This window comes from Capricornis sumatraensis, chromosome 3 (assembly GCF_032405125.1).
Source record: "Capricornis sumatraensis isolate serow.1 chromosome 3, serow.2, whole genome shotgun sequence".
In the NCBI taxonomy this organism is placed as follows: Eukaryota; Metazoa; Chordata; class Mammalia; order Artiodactyla; family Bovidae; genus Capricornis; species Capricornis sumatraensis.
Window position 1 is genome coordinate 70065890 of NC_091071.1, and position 22450 is coordinate 70088339.

General features: G+C 40.2%; 1 protein-coding gene across 1 annotated transcript; it reads right to left on the reverse strand.

Annotated features, from left to right (window-relative positions):
• Positions 1 to 10349: 10349 nt before the first annotated feature.
• ERICH2 (glutamate rich 2) lies at positions 10350 to 22269 on the reverse strand. The gene is made up of 4 exons (XM_068969089.1): positions 22090 to 22269; positions 17894 to 17951; positions 11091 to 11162; positions 10350 to 10468 (listed from the first exon to the last, which is right to left on the reverse strand). Exons 1-4 carry the CDS (start codon positions 22267 to 22269, stop codon positions 10350 to 10352), a joined length of 429 nt encoding a protein of 142 aa, XP_068825190.1.
• Positions 22270 to 22450: the final 181 nt, after the last annotated feature.

The following is a 22450-nucleotide window of genomic DNA, read 5'->3' on the forward strand; positions in this document are numbered from 1 at the left end:
TTGGTCCTTATTGGGCTTCCCAGATGATGCAGTGATAAAGAACCCACCTATCAGTGCAGGAGATGTGGGTTTGATCCCTGTGTCAGGGAGAGCCCCTGGAGTGGAAAATGGCAACCGGCTCCAGTATTCTTGCCTGGAAAACTCCATGGAAAGAGGAACCCGGCAGGCTACAGTCCATGGGGTCGCGTAAAGTCAGACATGACTGAACGACTGAGCACACACACACACATTGATCCTAATGGGAAGCTTCTAGCACACCAAAACGTGTACTAAGGCCTGCTAAAATGCCTCACGTACAATAGGCAACTCATGAATATTGCTTTGTTTCTTCTCTTCCTTGTGTAAACTTTTCTGTTCCTAAGGTCAGTGTAAGGCCACCCCTTTCGCCCCCGCCCCCGCCCCATCCCACCTCCTCCCCCTTCTTTCAACCTGACTTCCTTTCCTCCCTTGAAATCTTTGATGTTAGTACTTGGATCTGAAGTTCTGTGTCTCTATAGGAGGTTTTCTGAGAGACTGTATTCTTGTATTTAAGGGCTTCCCTGGTGGTGCAGAGGTTAAAGCGTCTGCCTGCAATGTGGGAGACCTGGGTTTGATCCCTGGGTCCGGAAGATCGCCTGGAGAAGGAAATGGCAACCCACTCCAGTACTCTTGCCTGGAGAATCCCGTGGACGGAGGAGCTTGGTGGGCTACAGTCCACGGGTCGCAAAGAGTCAGACACGACTGAGCAACTTCACTTTCAAGGTCAGTTTTACTTTTTCTTGGTCTTTTTTATTTGCTTGAAGTATAGCTCATTTACAATGTTTTGCTAGTCTCTGCTGTATAGCGCAGTGACTCAGTTATACATATATATTCATTCTTTTCTTAATATCTGTTCCATTGTGGTTTATCCCCAGAGATTGGATATAGTTTGGTATGCTATATAGTAGCATCTTGTCATTTATTGTAACTTCCTTTTTTAAGCTTCTTTTTAAAGAAAAGCAAAACATTGTAAATAAGCTATATTTTTTCCTTTAAAGTAATACATGCTTGTTAAAAAAAAGTATATGACTTTATAGCAGACAAAAATGAAAAAAAATCTCATCACACAAATGCAATCATGGTTAACATTTTCATTAACTTTTTTCTTCCAGGTTTTGTCCTACCTCATGTATAGGCTTAATTTAAAAGTTTTTTTTTTAACTTTTAATTTTATATTGGGGGGTGTGTGTGTGTGTGTGTATGTTAGTCGCTCAGTTGTGTCCAACTCTTTGCGACCCCATGGACTGTAGCCCACCAGGTTTCTCTGTCCATGGAATTCTCCAGGCAAGAATACTGGAGTGGATTGCCATTCCCTTCTCTAGAGGAACTTCCCAACCCAGGGATTAAACCCTGGTGTCCTGAATCACAGGCAGGTTCTTTACCAGTTGAGCTACAGGGAAGCGCTAATTTTATAATGGAGTATAGCCAATTAACAGTGTTGTGATAGTTTCAGGTGGACAGCAAAGGGACTGTATCTATACATGTATCCATTCTCCCCCAAACTCCCCTTCCATCCAGGCTGCCACATAACATTAAGCTGAGTTCCCTATGCTATACCGTAGGACCGTGTTGTTGGTTATCCATTTTAAATACAACAGTATGTAATGTAGGTCCCAAACTTCCTAGCTATCCCTTCCTCTCTTCCTTCCCCCTGGCAACCATGTTTGTTCTCTAAGTCTGCGAGTCTGTTTGTTTTACAAATAAGTCCATTTGTATAATCTTTTTAGATTTTGCACATATAAAAAACTTTTAGTATAGAATATTTACTTGTACATACACGTTCACAGCAACATTATTCACAATAGCCAAAAGGTGGAAGCAATCTAACTGTCCATCAATGGATGTGTGAATAAATGAAATGTGATATGTACACACAACGGAATATTATTTAGCCATAAGGAAGGATCAGGTATTGAAAGATGCTAGGGCATGGAAGCAGAGAAGGCAATGGCACCCCACTCCAGTACTCTTGCCTGGAAAATCCCATGGACGGAGGAGCCTGGTAGGCTGCAGTCCATGGGGTTGTGAAGAGTCGGACATGACTGAGCGACTTCACTTTCACTTTTCACTTTCATGTACTGGAGAAGGAAATGGCAACCCACTCCAGTGTTCTTGCCTGGAGAATCCCAGGGAAGGGGGAGCCTGGTGGGCTGCCATCTATGGGGTCGCACAGAGTTGGACACGACTGAAGCGACTTAGCAGCAGCAGCAGCGGGGCGTGGAAGAACCTTGAAGACATTATGCTAAGTGAGACAAGTCAGTCACAAAGGGACAAACACTGTAGGATTCCACTTACTTGTGGTACCTAGAGTAGTCAAATTAATAGAAAGTAGAATAGTGGTTGCCAGGGGCTGAGGGTAGAGGGGGATGGGGAGTTATTATCTAGTGGGTACAAAGTTTCATTCTAAGAAAAAGTAAAAGTTCTTGAGATGGATGATAGTAATGATTTCACAGTATCAAAGTACTAATGTTACTGAATTATATACTTAAAAAATGGTTAAACTGGTAAATTGTATTTTATACTTTACCAATAAAAAAGACTTCAGTTATAAGTGACATATGCCCATGAAAAAAAATTAAAATGCATGCATTGAAAAGTAAAATTCTTCTTACCTACCTCCCCTCCTCACTTACACAGCCCAGAGATAACCATTGTAGCTGATTTCGTATTTCTACTTTTTACTTACCTGCACCTGTAACTGGCATAAGGATCTACCAATTCCTCTTCCTGCTCTGGGTGGCCATGACCCACTGGGGACCTGATGGTAACCTAGAGAGTCCAGTTAGGCTTACAATCCTAGAGGATGTCATTGTTGTCATTACACTTGCTATGCGTCGCAGAGACATACAGTAGGATGCTCTTGGCTGCAAATAGAAAATAAGAAACAAACTACAGTAAGAAAATTTACTGTTTTACATAGGATATTCAGAGGTACGGAAAGGACTAAACCAGAGTTGACTGTCACTAAAAATGTCATCAAGGACCAGTTTCTTCTTTTCTCTCCTCCACTGTCCTTAGCATTGGCTTCAGCATGAAGCCTCCCATGGTTCTAAGCTGCTGCAGGTATCTGTGAGGGCTCTATGCTTTCTTGTCTCATGTTAGCTGAGACTGGCTGAGTTCTGTCCTTGTCTAGTAATAACCAGCAGTAAAGGGCTATTGGTCAAAGGGTACAAAGTTTCAATTATGCAAGATGAATAAGTTCTAGAGATCTAAAATACAGCATGGTGACAATAGTTAACGTTACTTATTATACACAGGCCTACCTTATTTTATTGTGCTTCACAGATACTGCGTTTTTTACATCCTGAAGCTTTGTGGCAACCCTGTAGCAAGTAAGTCTTTCAGGGCCATCTTTCCAACAGCATTTACTCACTTTGTGTCTCTGTGTCAGTTTGATAATTTTTGCAATATTTCAAACTCCACCAGCAAGAAAGATTATGACTTGCTGAAGGCTCAGATGATGGTTAGCATTTTTTAGCAATATTTTAAATTAACATATGCATATTACTTTTTATACATAGTGTTACTGCACACTTAATAGACTACAGTATAGTGGTAAATATAACTTTTATGTGCACTGGGAATTAAAAACTTCACATGCGTCACATTAATGCGATGTTAGCTTTATTGCAGTTGTCTGGAACTGAACTCAAAATATCTCTGAGGTACGCCCATACTCGAAATTTGCTAAGAGGATAGATCTTAAATCTTCTCAACGTACACACACACACAAAGTAACTACGTAGAGGTGTTAGATATGTTAATTCGCTTGATTGTGGTGGTCATTTCACAATGTATATCAAGTTGTACCTGTTAAATATATATAAAATATAATTTTTATGTCACATTTCAAAGCTGTTGGAAACAAACTAGTAGCAAGTGGGATGGAAGTACCGTAATTAGCTTAGATTTATCACCTAGGTTGAAAAGGATGTAGGGGGAATCAACCAGTGCCTGCTATAGGCTGCCTCCTGGTGCAAAAGTGTACATTTGAACAAGGCTACCGTTAGGGAATACGTCAAGGCTGTATATTGTCACCCTGCTTATTTAACTTATATGCAGAGTACATCATGAGAAACGATGGTCTGGAAGAAGCACAAGCTGGAATCAAGATTGCCGGGAGAAATATCAATAACCTCAGATATGCAGATGACATCACCCTTATGGCAGAAAGTGAAGAGGAACTAAAAAGCCTCTTGATGAAAGTGAAAGAGGAGAGTGAAAAAGCTGGCTTAAAGCTCAACATTCAGAAAACGAAGATCATGGTATCTGGTCTCTTCACTTCATGGGAAATAGATGGGGAAACAGTGTCAGACTTTATTTTTTTGGGCTCCAAAATCACTGCAGATGGTGATTGCAGCCATGAAATTAAAAGACGCTTACTCCTTGGAAGAAAAGTTATGACCAACCTAGACAGCATATTAAAAACCAGAGGCATTACTTTGCCAACAAAGGTCTAGAGTCTACTCAAGACTATTGTTTTTCCAGTGGTCATGTATGGATGTGAGAGTTGGACTGTGAAGAAAGCTGAGCGCCAAAGAACTGATGCTTTTGAACTGTGGTGTTGGAGAAGACTCTTGAGAGTCCCTTGGACTGCAAGGAGATCCAACCAGTCCATTCTGAAGGAGATCAGCCCTGGGATTTCTTTGGAGGGAATGATGCTGAAGCTGAAACTCCAGCACTTTGGCCACCTCATGCAAAGAGTTGAATCATTGGAAAAGACCCTGGTGCTGGGAGGGATTGGGGGCAGGAGGAGAAAGGGACAACAGAGGATGAGATGGCTGGATAGCGTGCTGCGATTGATGGGGTCGCAAAGAGTCAGACATGACTGAGCAACTGAACTGAACTGTTAGGGAATCTAAATAAATATTGTTTAGGCTTCAGAGACAAAGTAGGACAGGCCTCTGACCTTGCTTCTAAGCTGCCTGGACACTGCCCTGAGTGCCCTGACTGCCTGCTGTGAGTATAAGATTTACAGCACCATAGATAAGATAGGGGATAAATCTTGAGATTGTTGAGCCCTTGCAGGAGCTCTGGCCAACCAAGCCCCAGGCTTAACATTCCAAGTTTTATAAGACAAAACAAATGGCATTAATATGAAAAGAGCTGAAATTTGCTCACAGACTGATGATGCTATCAGTTTGCCTCCTGGAATTATAAGTGGGAACCCTGAACTGCAATCTTTGAAGTCTCACCCACAGAGTGGATGCGCTGCCTGGGACCTTTTGCCAACTGGGACTCTGGATGTGCTGTGACACGGGACTTCCCAGCGCTGTTTGGTCAAAACCCAGTTTGGTGATGTATCCTCTGCTGTTTCTAGTTCTCTTTTCTTTTAATGTTAGTATATTGAAAGTAAGCTAGATAATTCTCTAATAAATATTGGCATTATTCATTTGTATAGAAGAAGTGGCTTATTCTTTTGACAAGTCTTTTGAACCTGAGACGAAAGTGAAAACTTTCAGCACAACAGCTACCCAAGCCCATCTCATTTCCCAATGTTTCACTTCACAAGCCTCTCCAACTTTGGCACACCCAACCCACCCCAGCCCAGCATTATAACTTACATCCCATGTCAGCTGGGTAGTTCATTAGGAAACCCAACCAGAGAGACCTCTGTCCTCCTTACATTGGTCTTGGAGGCCACATCTTACCTGCCTCTTATGAGTTCTCAGTACCTCCCAATATAGGACACTTGCCCAGAACCCCAAAACATTTCAAGTGGATCCAGGGTTTCCTTCACATTTGGCATCATGAGCCCTGGTCAAATGCTCCCCACTGCCCACTCCCACCTGTCCAAGATCAATATTCCAGGCAAATAATCAAAATCACATATATCTTACATTAACCAAGGGAAAAAACACACTTCCGTTAAAGGGAATGTAGGTTATCACCTTGCATAATATATGGTTGATCCTTGAACATCATGGGGGAATAGGGTGCTGACTATGCAGTCAAAAATCCGAGCATAACTAATAATTGGCCCTCTGGATCTGTGGTTTGGCATCCACAAATTCAACCAACTGCAGATCATGTAGTACTGTAGGATTTATTACTGAAAAAGTTCACATATAGTGGACCCCACACAGTTCCAATCCATGTTGTCTGAGGGTCAGTTGTATAAGGAGATGCAGGAGAATTGAAGGCTATATGAGGAGAAGAAAGGAGAGGCCATTCTGACTCCACATTTGGATGCTGGGGCAGTTGTCCAGATGGAACCTATGGCCACACACTAATGGTATGTCATATGTATTCTCCATGGCATCAGATGGTCTTCACTTCATTAGTTATTCCCCTTTCTTCAATCTGTCCCTCTCTACTGGAATCTTAGGGAGGAAAGCACAGCAGAGGGTAGGGCATTAGAGTAAAATGATCGGGATTTGGAATACTCGACGCTCTTCCTTTCCAACCCGCTCCAGTCTGTTCTCTGTGCTTCGTATAATTCTTTTCTTTTTTTTAAAATGGAGATCCTTAGGAAGAAACACATTTCACATCAAGATCGAGGACATATACACAAAAACTCTGAATGAAAAATTTCACAAAACTGTAATTCCCATATACTCTTTTGCAATGTGTGCTATTTTGTGTATTTAAGAAACCCAGCTATTTTTTACTCACTATAGTGATTTCATAACTGACCAATGGATCATCATCTGTAGTTTGAGAACAAGTTTTTCTATCTGGCTACTAGAATGCTCTTTCCAAAATACAGTCATTATTTTCTTTAAAATCCCTCAATGGCCTCCCACTACTTTAATGATAAAATTCAAACTTTAACATGGCTTGTAAGATCCTCCATTCCCCAGCCCCTTTATTACTATAGCTTCATCTGTCTTGGCTCTAACTGGTCCATTTTCCTTCTGCAATCCAACCATGCCTCCTTGCTCTCTGGACTCAGGTGAATCTACTAATAGAACACTCTTCCCCATATCCTCTCCTTGTAGCTAATTTCTCCTCATTCTATCTTCTCAGCTTAGACTCCACATCCCTCTGAATGCTTTCTTTCCCTGGACATCTGGCCTGGTTTAGGTGCCCCTCCTGTATTCTCCCTTAGCACCCTGGCCTTCCTCAATGGCAGTGTCTGTCACCCTGCATTTCAACTATGCCAGTACTCTTTAAAAGCAGGGACCAGGTTTTGTTCTCCACAGGCTTTCAGTAGTAGGCTTTCAGTAAATATTGATTGAATAAATAAATGAAATTGTATTATTGGGTTCCCATCGTAAGTCCATTGAGTGGATATTCTCATACATTTGCAAGCTGTTGAATGTTTGGGTTCCTTCCCACCACTGTAATGTTCTGAAGAAGGCACAGGTCTGGAACTGAACTGTCGTCACAGACACTGCTTGTGCGCTGATTCACCTACAGTTTAGCTATGTGTGAAGCAACATGAAACACTGGGTTCAAGATTCACAAGATCTCTCATACTAAAACATAACCTGGCATCTCCTAGTCTTAATTTCCTCATCTGAATTCCAGTACCCCAGTTAACATTTACCCTTGGATACACCCAGCATCCCAAATTCAATTTGTATAACCAAAAGGGAAAATATAGTAACATGCTCTTAGGACTGAGAAGCCAGTAAATTAAATAATATAAAATAATACAAAAAATACTTTGCAGATTATGTTTAGCTACTATATTATTTAGCTACCACATTCAGATGTGCATGTCTATGTCAGGTTATGCCAACACCCTGAATTACACCAAGTAAGGAGTGCAAGTAGGATGAAGACTATGGATAAAGGGTCAGTCAGTCAGTTCAGTTGCTCAGTTGTGTCCGACTCTTTGTGACCCCATGAATTGCAGCACACCAGGCCTGCCTGTCCATCACCAACTCCCAGAGTTCACTCAAACTCATGTCCATCGAGTCGGTGGTGCCATCCAGCCATCTCATCCTCTGTCGTCCCCTTCTCCTCTTGCCCCCAATCCCTCCCAGCATCAGAGTCTTTTCCAATGAGTCAACTCTTCCCATCAGGTGGCCAAAGTATTGGAGTTTCAGCTTCAACATCAGTCCTTCCAATGAACGAACACTCAGGACTGATTTCCTTTAGGATGGACTGGTTGGATCTCCTTGCAGTCCAAGGGACTCTTGAGAGTCTTCTCCAACACTACAGTTCAAAAGCATCAGTTCTTTGGCGCTCAGCTTTCTTCACAGTCCAACTCTCACATCCATACGTGACCACAGGAAAAACCATAGCCTTGACTAGACAAACCTTAGTTGGCAAAGTAATGTCTCTGCTTTTCAATATGCTATCTAGGTTGGTCATAACTTTCCTTCCAAGGAGTATGTGTCTTTTAATTTCATGGCTGCAATCACCATCTGCAGTGATTTTGGAGCCCCCCAAAATAAAGTCTGACACTGTTTCCACTGTTTCCCCATCTGATGGGACCAGATGCCATGATCTTCGTTTTCTGAATGTTGAGCTTTAAGCCAACTTTTTCACTCACCTCTTTCACTTTCATCAGAGAGGCTTTTTAGTTCCTCTTTACTTTCTGCCATAAGGGTGGCCATAAATATAGATTATTCCACATGATCAAACTTCAAAAATTCTTAGATTTAGCTATAATATGACCTATGATATCATGGCTTTTTATTCAGAGAGCTTCTTCCTCAGAACCTTCCTGGCCTTTAAAAAGAAAACTAAAATTTTACCAGTGTAATTCATTTAGTCTGCAATATCAGTTTTAGGATATTTTAAAACTTCTTATGGGGAGGACTCCAAAGTCAGGTAAGTGGCATTAGATCGACATATGCTTAGTTGGTCAGTTGTGTCCGACTCTTTGCGACCCCTTGGACTGTAGCCTGTCAGGCTCCTCTGTCCATGGAATTCTCCAGGCAAGAATACTGGAGTGGGTCGCCATGCCCTCCTCCAGGGGATTCGAACCCAGGTCTCCTGCATTGCAGGCGGATTCTTTACTGTCTGAGCCGCCAGGGAAGCCCTGATCGACATATGGTGGTGGTTATAGGAGGAATAACAAACAACCTACAAATGAAAAGAACAAGCAGTTCTTGTGGTCTCTGTCAGCCAGCCCTGCAGTGTTATCCAACTCTTTATGCAACTAGACGATTATACATACCTGTCTTCTTTCAGACAGTTCTATGAAAATGGTGCAGCAGGATTTCTTCCTCTGAATGTTAGCATGCTACAAAATGCCCAAAGAATGAATTATGCTTCAAGCATTTTGGATATGACATGACATTGTGCTGATATAAGAATAAAAACTCAAACTGCCTAACCCCAAATCAGATTGGCACACTCAAGACAAATTAACTAGGAGTATTTTTCTCATTTTTACCTCAGTTACCTTATAACCTAGTTTGAAGGTGGCAGAAATTCATCAAGGAATACAGAATCAGAAAAATAATGTAACAGATACATAAAAGTTTAATAAAGTCTTATAAATGTTTTTAGAAAGAATATAAACATTGTCCTTAACTTTCAGTTCATTCATTCACTTGGTATACACATCCCGTTATTTTCCAGGCACCTGTCCAGTCGCTAGTGATATAATGGTAAAACAGACTCAAAGTCCTGCTTATGTGGAGGTTACATTTTCTGACAAGAAGGGAAAAGATAAAAAGAACAAGTTGGGGGAGGGATAAATTGGAAGTTTGGGATTGACATATATACACACTACTATATTTAAAATTGATAACCAACAAAAACCTACTGTAAAGGACAGGGAACTCCGCTCAATACTCTGCAATAACCTAAATGGGAAAAGAATTACAAAACAAATAGGTATATGAATCTGAATAACTGAATCACTTTGCTGTGATTGCAAACATTGCAAATCAAATATACTCTAGTATAAAATAAAATCTTAACAGTAAATAAGAATTTCAGGTACTGATACATGCTATAAAGAACATGAAATAAGTGATATAAATAAAAGTGCCTGGACATGGTAGGGACTAGGAATATGCTTCTGGAGCCATAATGTTCATATAAAAATCAAGGCTCTACTGTTCAACAGGAATATGATGCTGGGCAAATGACCCACCCTCTATGTGCCTCAGTTTTCTCATCTGTCAAATGGGGACAATGATAGTGTTATTCACATGGTTTTGTTGGATTCAACAAATTAACGTGTATACAACAGTACCTGGCACATTGTTATTGCTTTTAAGTGTTTTCAATGACTATTTCGCTTTCTGAGTAGCTCACGTTGAGTTGAAATCTAACTGTTAAGGTCAAGCTAATGTGGATAAATTAAAGGAACTCTATGCCAAATAAAGAACAATTAGACTGAAATGCAGCTCTCTTCTTTATATTTCCACAGTATACAGTAATGGACATACATGAAGATTAAACTACAGCAGCAACTGTCGTCACCCATCTTCACACTCATCAGAGCTTTCTTCACTTGGATCCTCAGTGCTCTCTCCTTCCCTCTCACTATTGTCTTCTTCACTCTCGTCATCATCTTCCTCAAGATTCTGTGCTTTCTCTGCCACAGAAAGGAAGAGACTTGTTTAAAATATTTCTTAATATTTCTACCCTGAAAAATCATAATCCTCCTTGTTTCCCCCTCCATCAAGAAGTACATAGTTTTAGAATGTGAGAACTGAGCTGAGGGTCAAAGCAGTGGTACAAAGAACATATTTTTTACTAGCATAGAGATGATTGTGGATTAAAAATATATTTAAAACATTGGTCTACAATTTTTTTTTTTTTTTTTTACTACTGTCAACTTCTTACTTAAACAGAATAAGAGTAAAGTGAGATTCAGGGTAATGTAGAGGGTACAGACTGGGAACGGTGGGATAATCCTTTCCGTTCCTGGGGCATTAGCAGGAACTGTTCCCTCTGGGGACTCTGTCAGTGCCCAATACTGTCTGCCCAGGGAGCCTGCTCTGCTTGGGCAGTTCCACCCCACAGAGGAAATGGAGTCATCTTGACCACCCATAGAGGAAAAGCCGGTTTCATGAAACGATCTGAGATAATCATTTCGCCTTTTCTTAACCACTTCCTGAGGAGGTAACTTTGCCAGTTTTCTGGGATAATGGATTTTTAAATAGTGATTTATCATAATTCTATGAGAAAGAAGGAATTTCAATTTTTAAATTTACCCATCAGCAGCATTTCTTCAATCAGTGCGAAAAACTCCTTGGCTTCAGGATTTTCTGGTTCATAGATTAGGACTGCAAATGGACAACAGAATGTGTGTTATTAACGTTCCAAGTGTTTCAGCAAACAGCCTCTTCAGTATGAGATTGAAACTGTCAATCAGTTAAGTGAAAATGCACAAAGCAAAAACACTAACAATTATACCGCAGGAACATCCAAGTGCAAACGGAGGAAATGCTCTACTTATCTTAGGTACTTTGCAAGGGAAATAATCCTCATTATATTTTCTACCACCTGTCCAAAAAATGCAATCTCCATCACTATGAGACATCCCTCAAAGGCTTTAGCCATGCTGTTTCTTGACTATAATCATTTCCCATACAAGGTACAAATCCTGTAATCCATGGAGACTTTGCTAATGACACCCAGTCATCACCTACTTAACAGTATTCTCACCTTTTCATCAGATCCATTGTTTTTAAGTGCTATTTATTCCTTTTTGCTGATCCTTTATGTGAATGTGTCATCTTTCCTTTGGACTAAATCAATAGAATTTTTTAGGCCTGTTGGTCTAATGTACCAATGTCCCAGAAGCCAGAAAGCTTTATACCTTTTGTTTCAGACTTTTCTAGACTAGTTAACTTATTTTTTCCAGATCCTGCTCTACAGATCTCTCTCTGCCGTCTTCTTACCTGCCTTGAGGCGTATTCATAATTCTGCATCATCCATTGAGTGCTGTGATTTCTGTGTAATATCTTGATGGCCCCCAGGGGGCACTGAAACATCAAGTGTGCTATTTGCCTGGCTAAAAGGGAGAATTGTGGGATGGTTCAACTAGGCCCCAGTGGCTCAGAGGACCTCACGCCATATGACTTTCATCCCGACACACTAAACCAATATCTTTATTTTCTAATCCACTAACATAACAATGTACCGTCAGTCTGCGTCAGCATGAGTATGTGCCTGCTCAGAATCTGCTTTTAAGGATTCTATGGGTATTTATACATCTTTTAAGGCTTTAATAAAAGTGACTTTTTACACATTTTAACTTGAACTAAAACACGCTTATCATTAGCAGTCTAAATCTTTCTCTGAGGTTAAGCCTCTTCCTAGAGCAGAGTTTCTCTAACTTGCTCCTTGAGACACTAGTTTCTTAAGATGTTAACATGTATGTGGGAAACTAGGTTAAATGAAGTTAATCAAAGCTTACAGTAAGGAGCAACTGCAGGATTTTACATAGCCATTAACATGCTCAGAACTAGTATGTATCTTACAGAGAAGAGAATATGGTTTCCCTAATTTATTATTCCCATGGAATCCTTCTTGGTGAAATATTTATTAAGCAATCTTGAACTAATATTCCCTGGAAAACAACTTAGAAAATTTCATGCTGGAGTTAGGATTATTCCATGGGAATGGAGTATAGGATCAGCTATTTTCATGGTTTAACAAAAACTGCTGGCAGCTGTCAATTTTAAGAGTGAGGGAATGTATCTGCTTTGAAACTCAGCCCTGCAATATCCATCCTAGTGGTGGTGGCTTAGTTGCTAAGTCGTGTCCAACTCTTGAGATCCCATGGACTGTAGCCTACCAGGTTCCTCTGTCCATGGGATTTTCCAGGCAAGAATACTGGAATGGATAGCCATTTCCTCCTCCAGGGGTTCTTCCTGACCAGGGATCGAACCCAGGTCTCCAGCATTGCAGGAGATTCTTTATCACTGAGCCACCAGGGATGCCCCAATATTCATCCTAGGTGATAAATAAAAAACTCTTTTACTTTTTGACAGGTCACTAGGGTTTGTAAAAAGGCAAGAGAAGCCCTTAGCCCATGCCATTGGGGTTGTTTCCCAACCAGGGCCCATAAGCAGAGGCCAGTACAGACCCTGAAGAAAGACTGTCAGATGAGAACCCTGGTTCTGCCATTGTCTAACTGGGTCATCTCGGGGAAAGTATTTAATGTCTCTGTACCTCAGTTCCCTTATCTACAGTAACACTACTGATCACATCAGGATATCTGATGAATAAAGGCGATAATACAGACAAAGTACTTAGTTTAGGCCTTGCTGCATGGTAAGTACTGAATAAATGTTGATAATTAGTTTTCCTGGAGTGACTCTCAGCCTGGAGAAAGGCTTGGTTCCTTCCTAAGTGTGCAGTGGATGCTTCCTTCTGGCTGAAGGGCTGGGGCAGGGTGCTGGGGCTGGGGGTGGGGCAAGCTCTGAGTTCCATGGGGCTCTAAGGCTCTCAGATGGCAGGCGATTTTAGGGTAGACAGAACGCTGGTCTTGTTCACTGTTACAGCTCTAAGAGAGTACTTGACAGAGCGAGAGACCTCAAAACATTTAAAAAAATAATGGAATAAATGAATATAGATGACTGGGTAGGAAGCAGTCTTTTATGCCTTGATAAAATTATACCCCAAGAAAGGGTGATTTAGTTTACTCAAAAAGAAATAGAAAACTTTATAGAAATTCTCTTCTGTATCTGAAGCTACGTCTGTTTTTGTGTTAGATGCATAATGACGAGAACCATTTTGTTTTTCAGGCCATTATTCTTAAACATTTACAATTATTATAATTGATGAAATAGGTCTTCCAGGCTTACACGTTATTTTTATAGAATCTCAGACTCCCTGTGAGCTAAAGTGCTGGCACCCTGAGATGACTTGGCTGTAAGTAAAGAGACCAAGAAATGGGAAGACTGACAGAAAATCTCACAGTCAATCATGAGTTGAACTAAGAAAAGTACCTGGTATTCCTGACTTTCAGTCTCATTTAAAAACCACTTTTCCAAGCCTTCACCAGCAAAAGTTTTAGATGCAGTGTGGGAAGCCCTGCACCCAAGTAAAGATACAGATGACCACACCATGATTGGATGGCAAGAACTGGAGGCTATTCAAGAGAGTGAATTTGTAAGACACCTCTGAAGGGACAAAGATGTATTACTTCATATAAATTACTTGCCTTAGATACAAACAAAAAAACATATTGGTCAATTTACAGGAGCCATTTCAATCTGATTGATTCATAAAAGCACTTCTTTTTCAAGTCTCTGCCTGCTTGACCAGAAATATAAGCTTATTATTCAAATGAAGAAATGGAAATATAGCAAGAAATCATAGGCTCTCAAGTCAGATGTGGGATCTAGCTTTACCACTGGGAAGCTGTGTGACTTTAGGTAAATCAATTCTCCATGCTACCTTCACTTTCCTCATTAGTAAAATAGGGTTAATCCTATCTGCCCCACATAACTGTAAGAATTAAAAATTGTATGCAAGAATGTTCCCATAGTAGGTGCTCAATACATATATATATAAAAACATAAAACGTAAACACATAATCTATGTTTACATGAGTAAATTTATAAATATATGAATATATATATATATATAGAGAGAGAAAGGTGGATTGTTTTGTGGAAAAGTTAGAAGATGGGGGAACAAAAGAGACAAAGAATATCTATGCTGTAGGGAACAGACTTGTTACCAAGGGGGAGAGGGGGTGAGGGAGGAATAGGATGCGAGTTTGGGGTTAGCAGATGCTAACTATTATATAAAATATGGATAAACAACAAGGTCCTAGTGTATAGCACAGGGGACAATATTCAACATCCTGCGATAAATTTTAGAATATAATATCTATGCTGTAAGAATTTATATATATTTTTGGGTGCATGCTAGGTGATGAAAAAATTGTTCTCTTGCTCTGAACACAGAGAGGGACTTTAGGCAGCCCTCAGCCAAGCGTTCCTACTGGCATCAAAGAAATAGCACTTGCTTTTCCCTGAGACAGTCTACAACTCTACCTTCTGCCTTCAATCTGCCTGGCTTTGCAAAGCCTGGGCTTCTCTCATTCCACACCCTTGACTGGCAGTCTGCGTCAGGGGCAGCCAGTCTTACTTTGCACTCCCTGTCCTCTACCCCCAGTCTCTGGGCCCTTTGGCCCACATTTCCCTCTTCTTCCTCTTGGGAGCAATTCTTTCTCATCTGGCTCCCTGGAAAGTGGTGCCTGTCTTAGGACCCTCCATAGCATCCTTTCCTAGAATTTAACCCTCAGTCGTAGAGGCACCACTATTTGCCGAGGGGAGAAAAGAATAAACAGTATTACTGGATGAGTCAGTCAGTAAAGGTGCAAACCACATCTGATGTCAACCCCAGAAGGGTTTAGAGCACTTTAGAAGGTGTGGTCTGATTTCCGCTTTCTCTCCAGCTCCCAGCATAATGTCTGGTACAGAGTTAGTGCTCAGTGTATATTGGCTGGAAGAAAGGAAGGGAGGGAGTTTTTAAAAGGAATATAATCCCATTAAGATAGGTCTGTTTGAACTTTTTCATCCTCATTTACCTGGCACCTAGTGCATGTGCATTGCATTTTATTAAGGCCCACAAGCATTTTATTGAGTACCTGCTGTTTACAGTGCAGGGCTAACAGCCAAGACTCACTGACAAATGTGGTGATGTCAGTGTTTATATTTTGCAAGCTTTGGCCAGAGGCTTTTCTAAAATAACTGATAGGTATAAAAACAAAAATAATATATACATTTTCCTACAATTTGACTCCACAAGAAAAACTCAGAGAATTTGGAGCTAGAGCATCACTCCTTTCTGTCCCGGCCACACAGAGAAGAAAGGCAGTTGTGGGAGGAGGAGGCTTGGGTTCCAGCTCCAGCTGTCACTTACTCCCTGAGCAGGGCTACACATGCCACTTAACCTTCTCTCTGCTTTGGTCTCATTACTTATAAAAAGGGAGGACTGGACATGATTCTCTAAGGATTCCTTCTAATTGGAAATTCTATGTTTGTGGGCCACCAAAAATAGTTTTGATCAAATTATTTTATCTGATGGTTCTAAAGGTCAAAAGTGCTTGAAAGGATTAAACAAGGCAAATTATTCTGGATATAAAATAGGTAGTGTTAATGTATTCAAGAAATCGATTTTAAAAATTAGCTTAGTACTTAGGAAGTACTGTATCCACAGTGGGGACTCTGTGAGGCAAGGAAGACTAGACCCCACGTCCCTACACCACATTGTCACTAAAAGATTTTAACCATAAAACAGGTCTACAATAGTTAATATTTCAAGACTTGTCATTAATAAAGTTTAATAGTAGAACTGCCATTTTCTCCTTTAAAATAACTAAGACTAACGAAGAGAAAAAGAAGGGTAAAATAGTTGAAAAGATTATGGATTTTGACAGAGACTTGGAGTCTTTCACAACCACTAGATGGACTTTCTAAAATTGGAAAATGAAATCCTTGAAATGAAGAATTCACCATATAGTTTTAACAGCACACTGGACACAGCAAAAGATAGGATAAATTAACTCAAAAACAGGTCAACAGAAAATATACAAACTAAAGCATAGAAATCAAAGGAAATGGAAAAACAGAGTATAAGACACATGTCGGACACCAAGGAAAAAATCTAATTTGTGTGTAACTGGAGACTCAGGAATAGAAGAGAGGGAGAGAATATGGCAGAAGTAATCTTTGAAAATTAATGGCTAAGAGGTCCTCAAAGCTGATGAAAACATCAACCCACAGAGTTAAGAAACTCAGCAAATCTCCCAAACCTCTCTTTGCTTAAATACAAAGAAAACCACCACCATTTTGAACATCGAGTCAAACTTCTAAAACCCAGATAGAAAAGTAAGATGGTTCATATCATTTGTCTACTCAAAAGTATCCGGTGGTTTCTCTGTTCACTCAGAGAGAAAGCCAAGGTCCTTAAGCTGTGGAAAGATGCTCTGCAGTCTGCACGGCCCCCGGCCCGTAAGCTCTCCGACCTCATCTCCTATCACACGTCCCCTGGCTTAATCTGCCCCGGTTCTGCTGCCTTCCTTGCTGTTCCCGGTCAGGCACGCTCATCTATCGGATATTTGCTGTTAGTCCTGCCTGGAACACACTTTCTTCAGATGACAGGACTCATTTCCACAACTTTTTCAAGGGTTTGCTCTAGTCTTCCAGTGAGCCTTGCTGGACCATCTTACTTAAAACTGCTTTGCTTCCTCCCAGTACTTTCTACTCCTTCCCTTTTCCTCCATAGAACCTATCATCTATGACATGCTAATTATATGTTTGTTGTCTGACACTAGATTAAGTGTGGGAATTATTTGCCCAGTGTCTAAACAGCGGCAGTGACACACAAGTTTTAAAATTTTTATTAAGGTTTCCCCAGTGCTCAGTGGTAAAGAATACACTGCAATTCAGAAACACAGGAGACATGGGTTCGATCCCTGGGTCAGGAAGATCCCCTGGAGGAGGAAATGGCAGCCCACTACGATATCCTTGCCTGAAAAATCCCATGGACAGAGGAGCCTGGCAGGTAGGTAACTCAAATATTTGTGGAATAACTGCACGCTAAGGAAGGCTTGTGAGGTCACTTAGTCGTGTCCGACTCTTTGCGGCCCCATGGACTGTAACCCACCAGGCTCCTCCGTCCATGGGTTACAGTCCATGGGGTCTCAGAGTTGGACATGACTGAGAGACTTCACTTCTTCTTCACTTCTAAGGAAGGCTTGTTTTACTACGTGACACTTCTTTGAAACTAAAGGCATATGTTACTAACCCATTGTCATGAAGCTAATGATTTTAACATACCTTCTAATGGCGTCCTTGTCAGTTTATCCCACTCAAAGTTACTCTAGAATTCTAATTTAAATTAGTCCTTATACCAATTTTTACTATCAAGGATTCACCAAGACACTATGAGGGAATTCACTAGGTGTATGATAATCAAACCATCTTACATATTAGGGAATGTATTTAGAAACAAAGAGATGATTGGGAAAAGAGAAGTATTTTGTACTTACTCATCTGACATAATTTTTTTGCCAAATGGTAGTCGTGGCCCATTTCTGCTCTCAGGAACTGGAAAACATTAAGAAATTCTTCAGCTATGCAGTTTTACAGAGAATTTAAATGTCAGTTATAAACTCCCTAGAAAATATTCCATTAATGATTATTTTGCTTTTAACTATTACACATGTTTTTCTAGGAGTGAGTCTGTAATCAATCAGTTAGTGAAGAATATTTAAGCACTTCTAATGGCAGGGCCACAGAGCAAGCATCTCACCTCTGTTTTACTGCAGCCACACTGTGCACACACTACCGAACAATCTGAGAATACTTAGGTTGATTCAACTGGCAAAGCCACGAACACTTTAATCACTTTAATATCCCTTAGGTTCAGATACAGTTTTTATTTGTGAACTTAGTCCATAATTGTATGACAATAGAATTATGTATTTTCAAAATTTTCCAATATTGATTGCTCTTATCCCATATATTTTTCTTTTTACTATTTTATTGCATTTTTTTATAAAGTAACGTTAAAAAAATTTTTTTTAATTGAAGGATAATTGCTTTACAGAATTTTGTGGCTTTCTGTCATACATCAACAAGAATCAGCCATAGGTACATCCATGTCCCCTCCCTCCCAGGCTTCTCTCCCATCTCCCTCCCCACCCCACCCTTCAGGCTGTCACAGAGCCCCTGTTTGAGTTTCCTGAGTCATAGAGCAAATTCCCATTGGCTATCTGTTTTACATATAGTATTGTAAATTTCTATGTTACTCTCTCAATACATCTCCCCTTCTCCCTCTTCTCCTCCCACCTTGTCCACAGGTCTGTTATGTTTCTCCACTGCTGCCCTGAAAATAAATTCATCAGTGCCATCTCTTCAGATTCCATATGTATGTGTCGGTATATGGTATTTATATTTCTCTGACTTCTTCACTCTGTATAATGGGCTCTAGTTTCGTCCACCTCATTAGAACAGATTCAAATGTGTTCTTTTTATGGCTGAGTAGTATTCCATTGTATGCATGTACCACGCTTCTTTATCCATTCATCTCTCAATGGATATCTAGGTTGCTTCCATGTTCTAGCTATTATAAATAGTGCTGCAGTGAACACTGGGGTACATGTGTCTTTTTCAGTTTTGGTTTCTTCAGGGTATATGCCTAGGAGTGGGATTGCTGGGTCATATGATGGTTTTATTCCCAGCTTTTTAAGGAGTCTCTCCATAACCGTCTTCCAGAGTGGCTGTATCAGTTTAATTCCCACCAGCAATGCAAGAGGGTTCCCTTTTCTCCACACCCTCTCCAGCATTTGTCATTTGTAGACGTTTTGATGACGGCCATTCTGTCTGCGTGAGGTGGTATCTCACTATAGTTTTGGTTTGCATTTCTCTGATGAGTGATGTTGAGCATCTTTTCATGTGCTTGTTAGCCATCTATATATCTTCTTTGGAGAAATGTCTCTTCAGGTCCCTTTCCCACTTTGGTTGTTTGCTTTTCTGGTATTGAGTTGTATAAGCTGCTTGTATATTTTGGAAATTAATTCTTTATCAATTGTTTCCCTTGCTAGCATTTTCTCCCATTCTGAGGGTTGTCTTTGCACCTTATTTGTAGTTTCCTTTGCTGTGCAAAAGCTTTTAAGTTTAATTAGCTTCCACCTGTTTATTTTTGTTTTTATTTCCATTACTCTAGAAGGTGGATCATAGAAGATTTTGCTTTATGTCATTGAGTGTTTTGCCTATGTTCTTCTCTAACAGTTTAATAGTTTCTGGTCTTACATTTAGATCTAACCCATTTTGAGTTTATCTTTCTGTATGGTGTTAGGTAGTGATGTAATTTCATTCTTTTGCACGGAGCTGTCCAGTTTTCCCAGCACCACTTATTGAAGAGGCTGTCTTTGCCCCATTGTATATTCTTGCCTCTTTTGTAAAAAATAAGGTACCCATAGGTGTGTGTATTTATCTCTGGGATCTCTATCTCGTTCCATTGGTCTGTATTTCTGTTTTTGTAACAAATATTTTTCTGTGTTATAAACTTCTTATTTATTGGGGTATAGTTGCTTTACAATGTTGTGTTAATTTCTGCTATACAACAAACTGAATCAGTTATAGGTGTACATATGTCCCCTTCCTCTTGGACCTCCCTCCACCTCTTCATCCCCTCTCTCTAGGTCACCACAGAGCACCAAGCTGAGCTCTGTGTGCTATACAGTAGGTTCCCACTAGCCATCTGTCTCATACATGGTAGTATGTACATGTCAATTCCAGCCTCCCAATTCATCCCAACCCTCTTTCCTCACCCTGTGCCCACATGTCCGTTCTCTGCGTCTGCGTCTTTATTCCTGCCCTGCAAATAGGTTCATTTGTTGTATGTAGGGAATTTACATGCTAAACAAACACATCCTGTCTCCAATTAAACAGCATCTCTGTTTTTACCATCCATTTTTTCTAGATAATTCTATTTTGGGGGGGCTGTACTGGGTCTTTGTTGCTCCATGAGCTTCTCTCTAGTTGTCGTGAGTGGAGGCTACTCTCCAGCTGCAGTGCGCGGGCTTCTCATTGCGATGGCTCCTCCTATTGGCTGGTCACAGGCTCTAGAGAGCACGGGCTTCAGCAGTTGTGGCACGTGGGCTAAGTAATTGTGGCCCATGGACTCTAGAGCACAGGTGCAATAGTTGTGGTGCTCGGCCTTAGTTGCCCTATGGCATGTGGGATCTTCCTGGACCAGGGATTGAACCTTTGTCTCCTGCAACAGCAGGAGGCTTTTTTATCACTGGGCCACCAGGGAAGCCCACAGAGATGTTTGTTTTAAACATCTCCATGTACATCATTTTAGTTTTTTTTTTTTTTCCCATAAAGGAACATATATATACTGACAAAAACTAAGATTATTCAGTAACTTAAAAAAATACACCACATATCATGATCATCTTCTCCCCACGGAATTAAACATTATTACATATTTTTTACTTACTTAGGCTCCACAATTGACTAATCTCCCATTATTATTTGGATAGCTTTTATTAAAAAAAAAGAACAGTACACTTGGGGGACTGTTCTTGCTTATGTGTGACATTCTGAACCATTTGTATATACACTAGGCTTACATGTAGGAATTCATTTGGTAAACAAATCAAGAAGGCAATCCTGGCATAGGAAACAGCATTGGCAAAACATAGGAAACAGCAAAAGCATGGAGGCCTGAAACGTCACGTGCAAAAATTGCTCACAAATGTTTACTGATAATTCCATGGAGAACAAAACAGTTTTACCTCACGTGTTGTGGTGTCAGAGTTTAACTTTTATTAATATTACACAACTTCATGTATACAGTAAGAACTTCATAACACTGCATTTTCATTTCCCCCCTTCTCATCCTTTGTATTATCCTTGTCACATGTTTTACTTGTACATAGTGGGTCCCTCGCTTTATCTGGGCTATAATTATACATATGTTAGACCACCCAACAGTCTCCCCAAAGTCTCTGATGTTCCTTTTCCCCTATGTGTTTTATTTGAGAAATTTCTAAGGCTGTGTGCTCAAGTTCATGGCTTCTTCTCTGCTGTTAAGCCCATCTCCCTCCTCCACTCCCTCTCCCTTCTTACACCCTCTGTCTGTGTGTGATACACACAGACAATGCTATTTCCCATGCCAGGAGTGCCATTTTGTTTACCAAATGCATTCCTACATGTTCCTCTTCCTTTAAGATTCTAGGATTCTGTTCTTGTCTCTTCCTCTTAATCCTTCATCTCCTTGTTTCTCCTGCTTCATTTCTCAATTAGTCCCTTTATCCTCCCTGTTCCCAGAGAATTTTATGAACATCTCTACTGGCACATATTATAAATTAGATAACATAATAAGTGTTTGTTAGTTCTCAAGGGTAAAGACATGTCTTTCTTATTTATCTCTAAATATCCCAAGTAACTAGCATGGTACCCAGTAGGTAGAAAGTTTTTCTAAGAGGTCCTTGAAGAGTTTTATGCCAAAACTTCTCTTATTCATGTTTCTGACTTTGCCAGAATAATCTGAATCACTGCCAGAATATTCTCTCATCTCTACCCTCATGAAAGTAGTAACAAAGATGAGTAATCAGGTAAGCATCTGTGTGTGGGCAAGGATATTTTAACTATTTTTTTAGTTTTCAAGGCTATATACTATTTAGATATTTTAATATTTTTAAGTTTTTTGAGTTATAGAAGCAAAACTTACTTCTGTCATTAACTCCAATGGGGCGTGAGTATCCTTATTAGGGTTGCTGTCTTCCTCCTTATCTTCATCACTGGTATCCTCGCCATCATCATCTGTTGATTCAGACAACTTATCATTGATATCCTCAGGGCAATGTTCATTATTTTTCTCCTGCTCTGCAATGACTACATTTTTGCTCATTTCACCTAAAACAATATATATAATTTAGTAAATATTGAAACGTATTCATAAATTTACAATGGTCACTCCAAAATTATAATGTAGCAAGTGCACATGTTACCATGTGTTCTCCTGTCCTGGACTTTTTTCTTTCATGACTAAACAGCACTGCAATAAACTTACCTGATTTCCATTTCCCAAA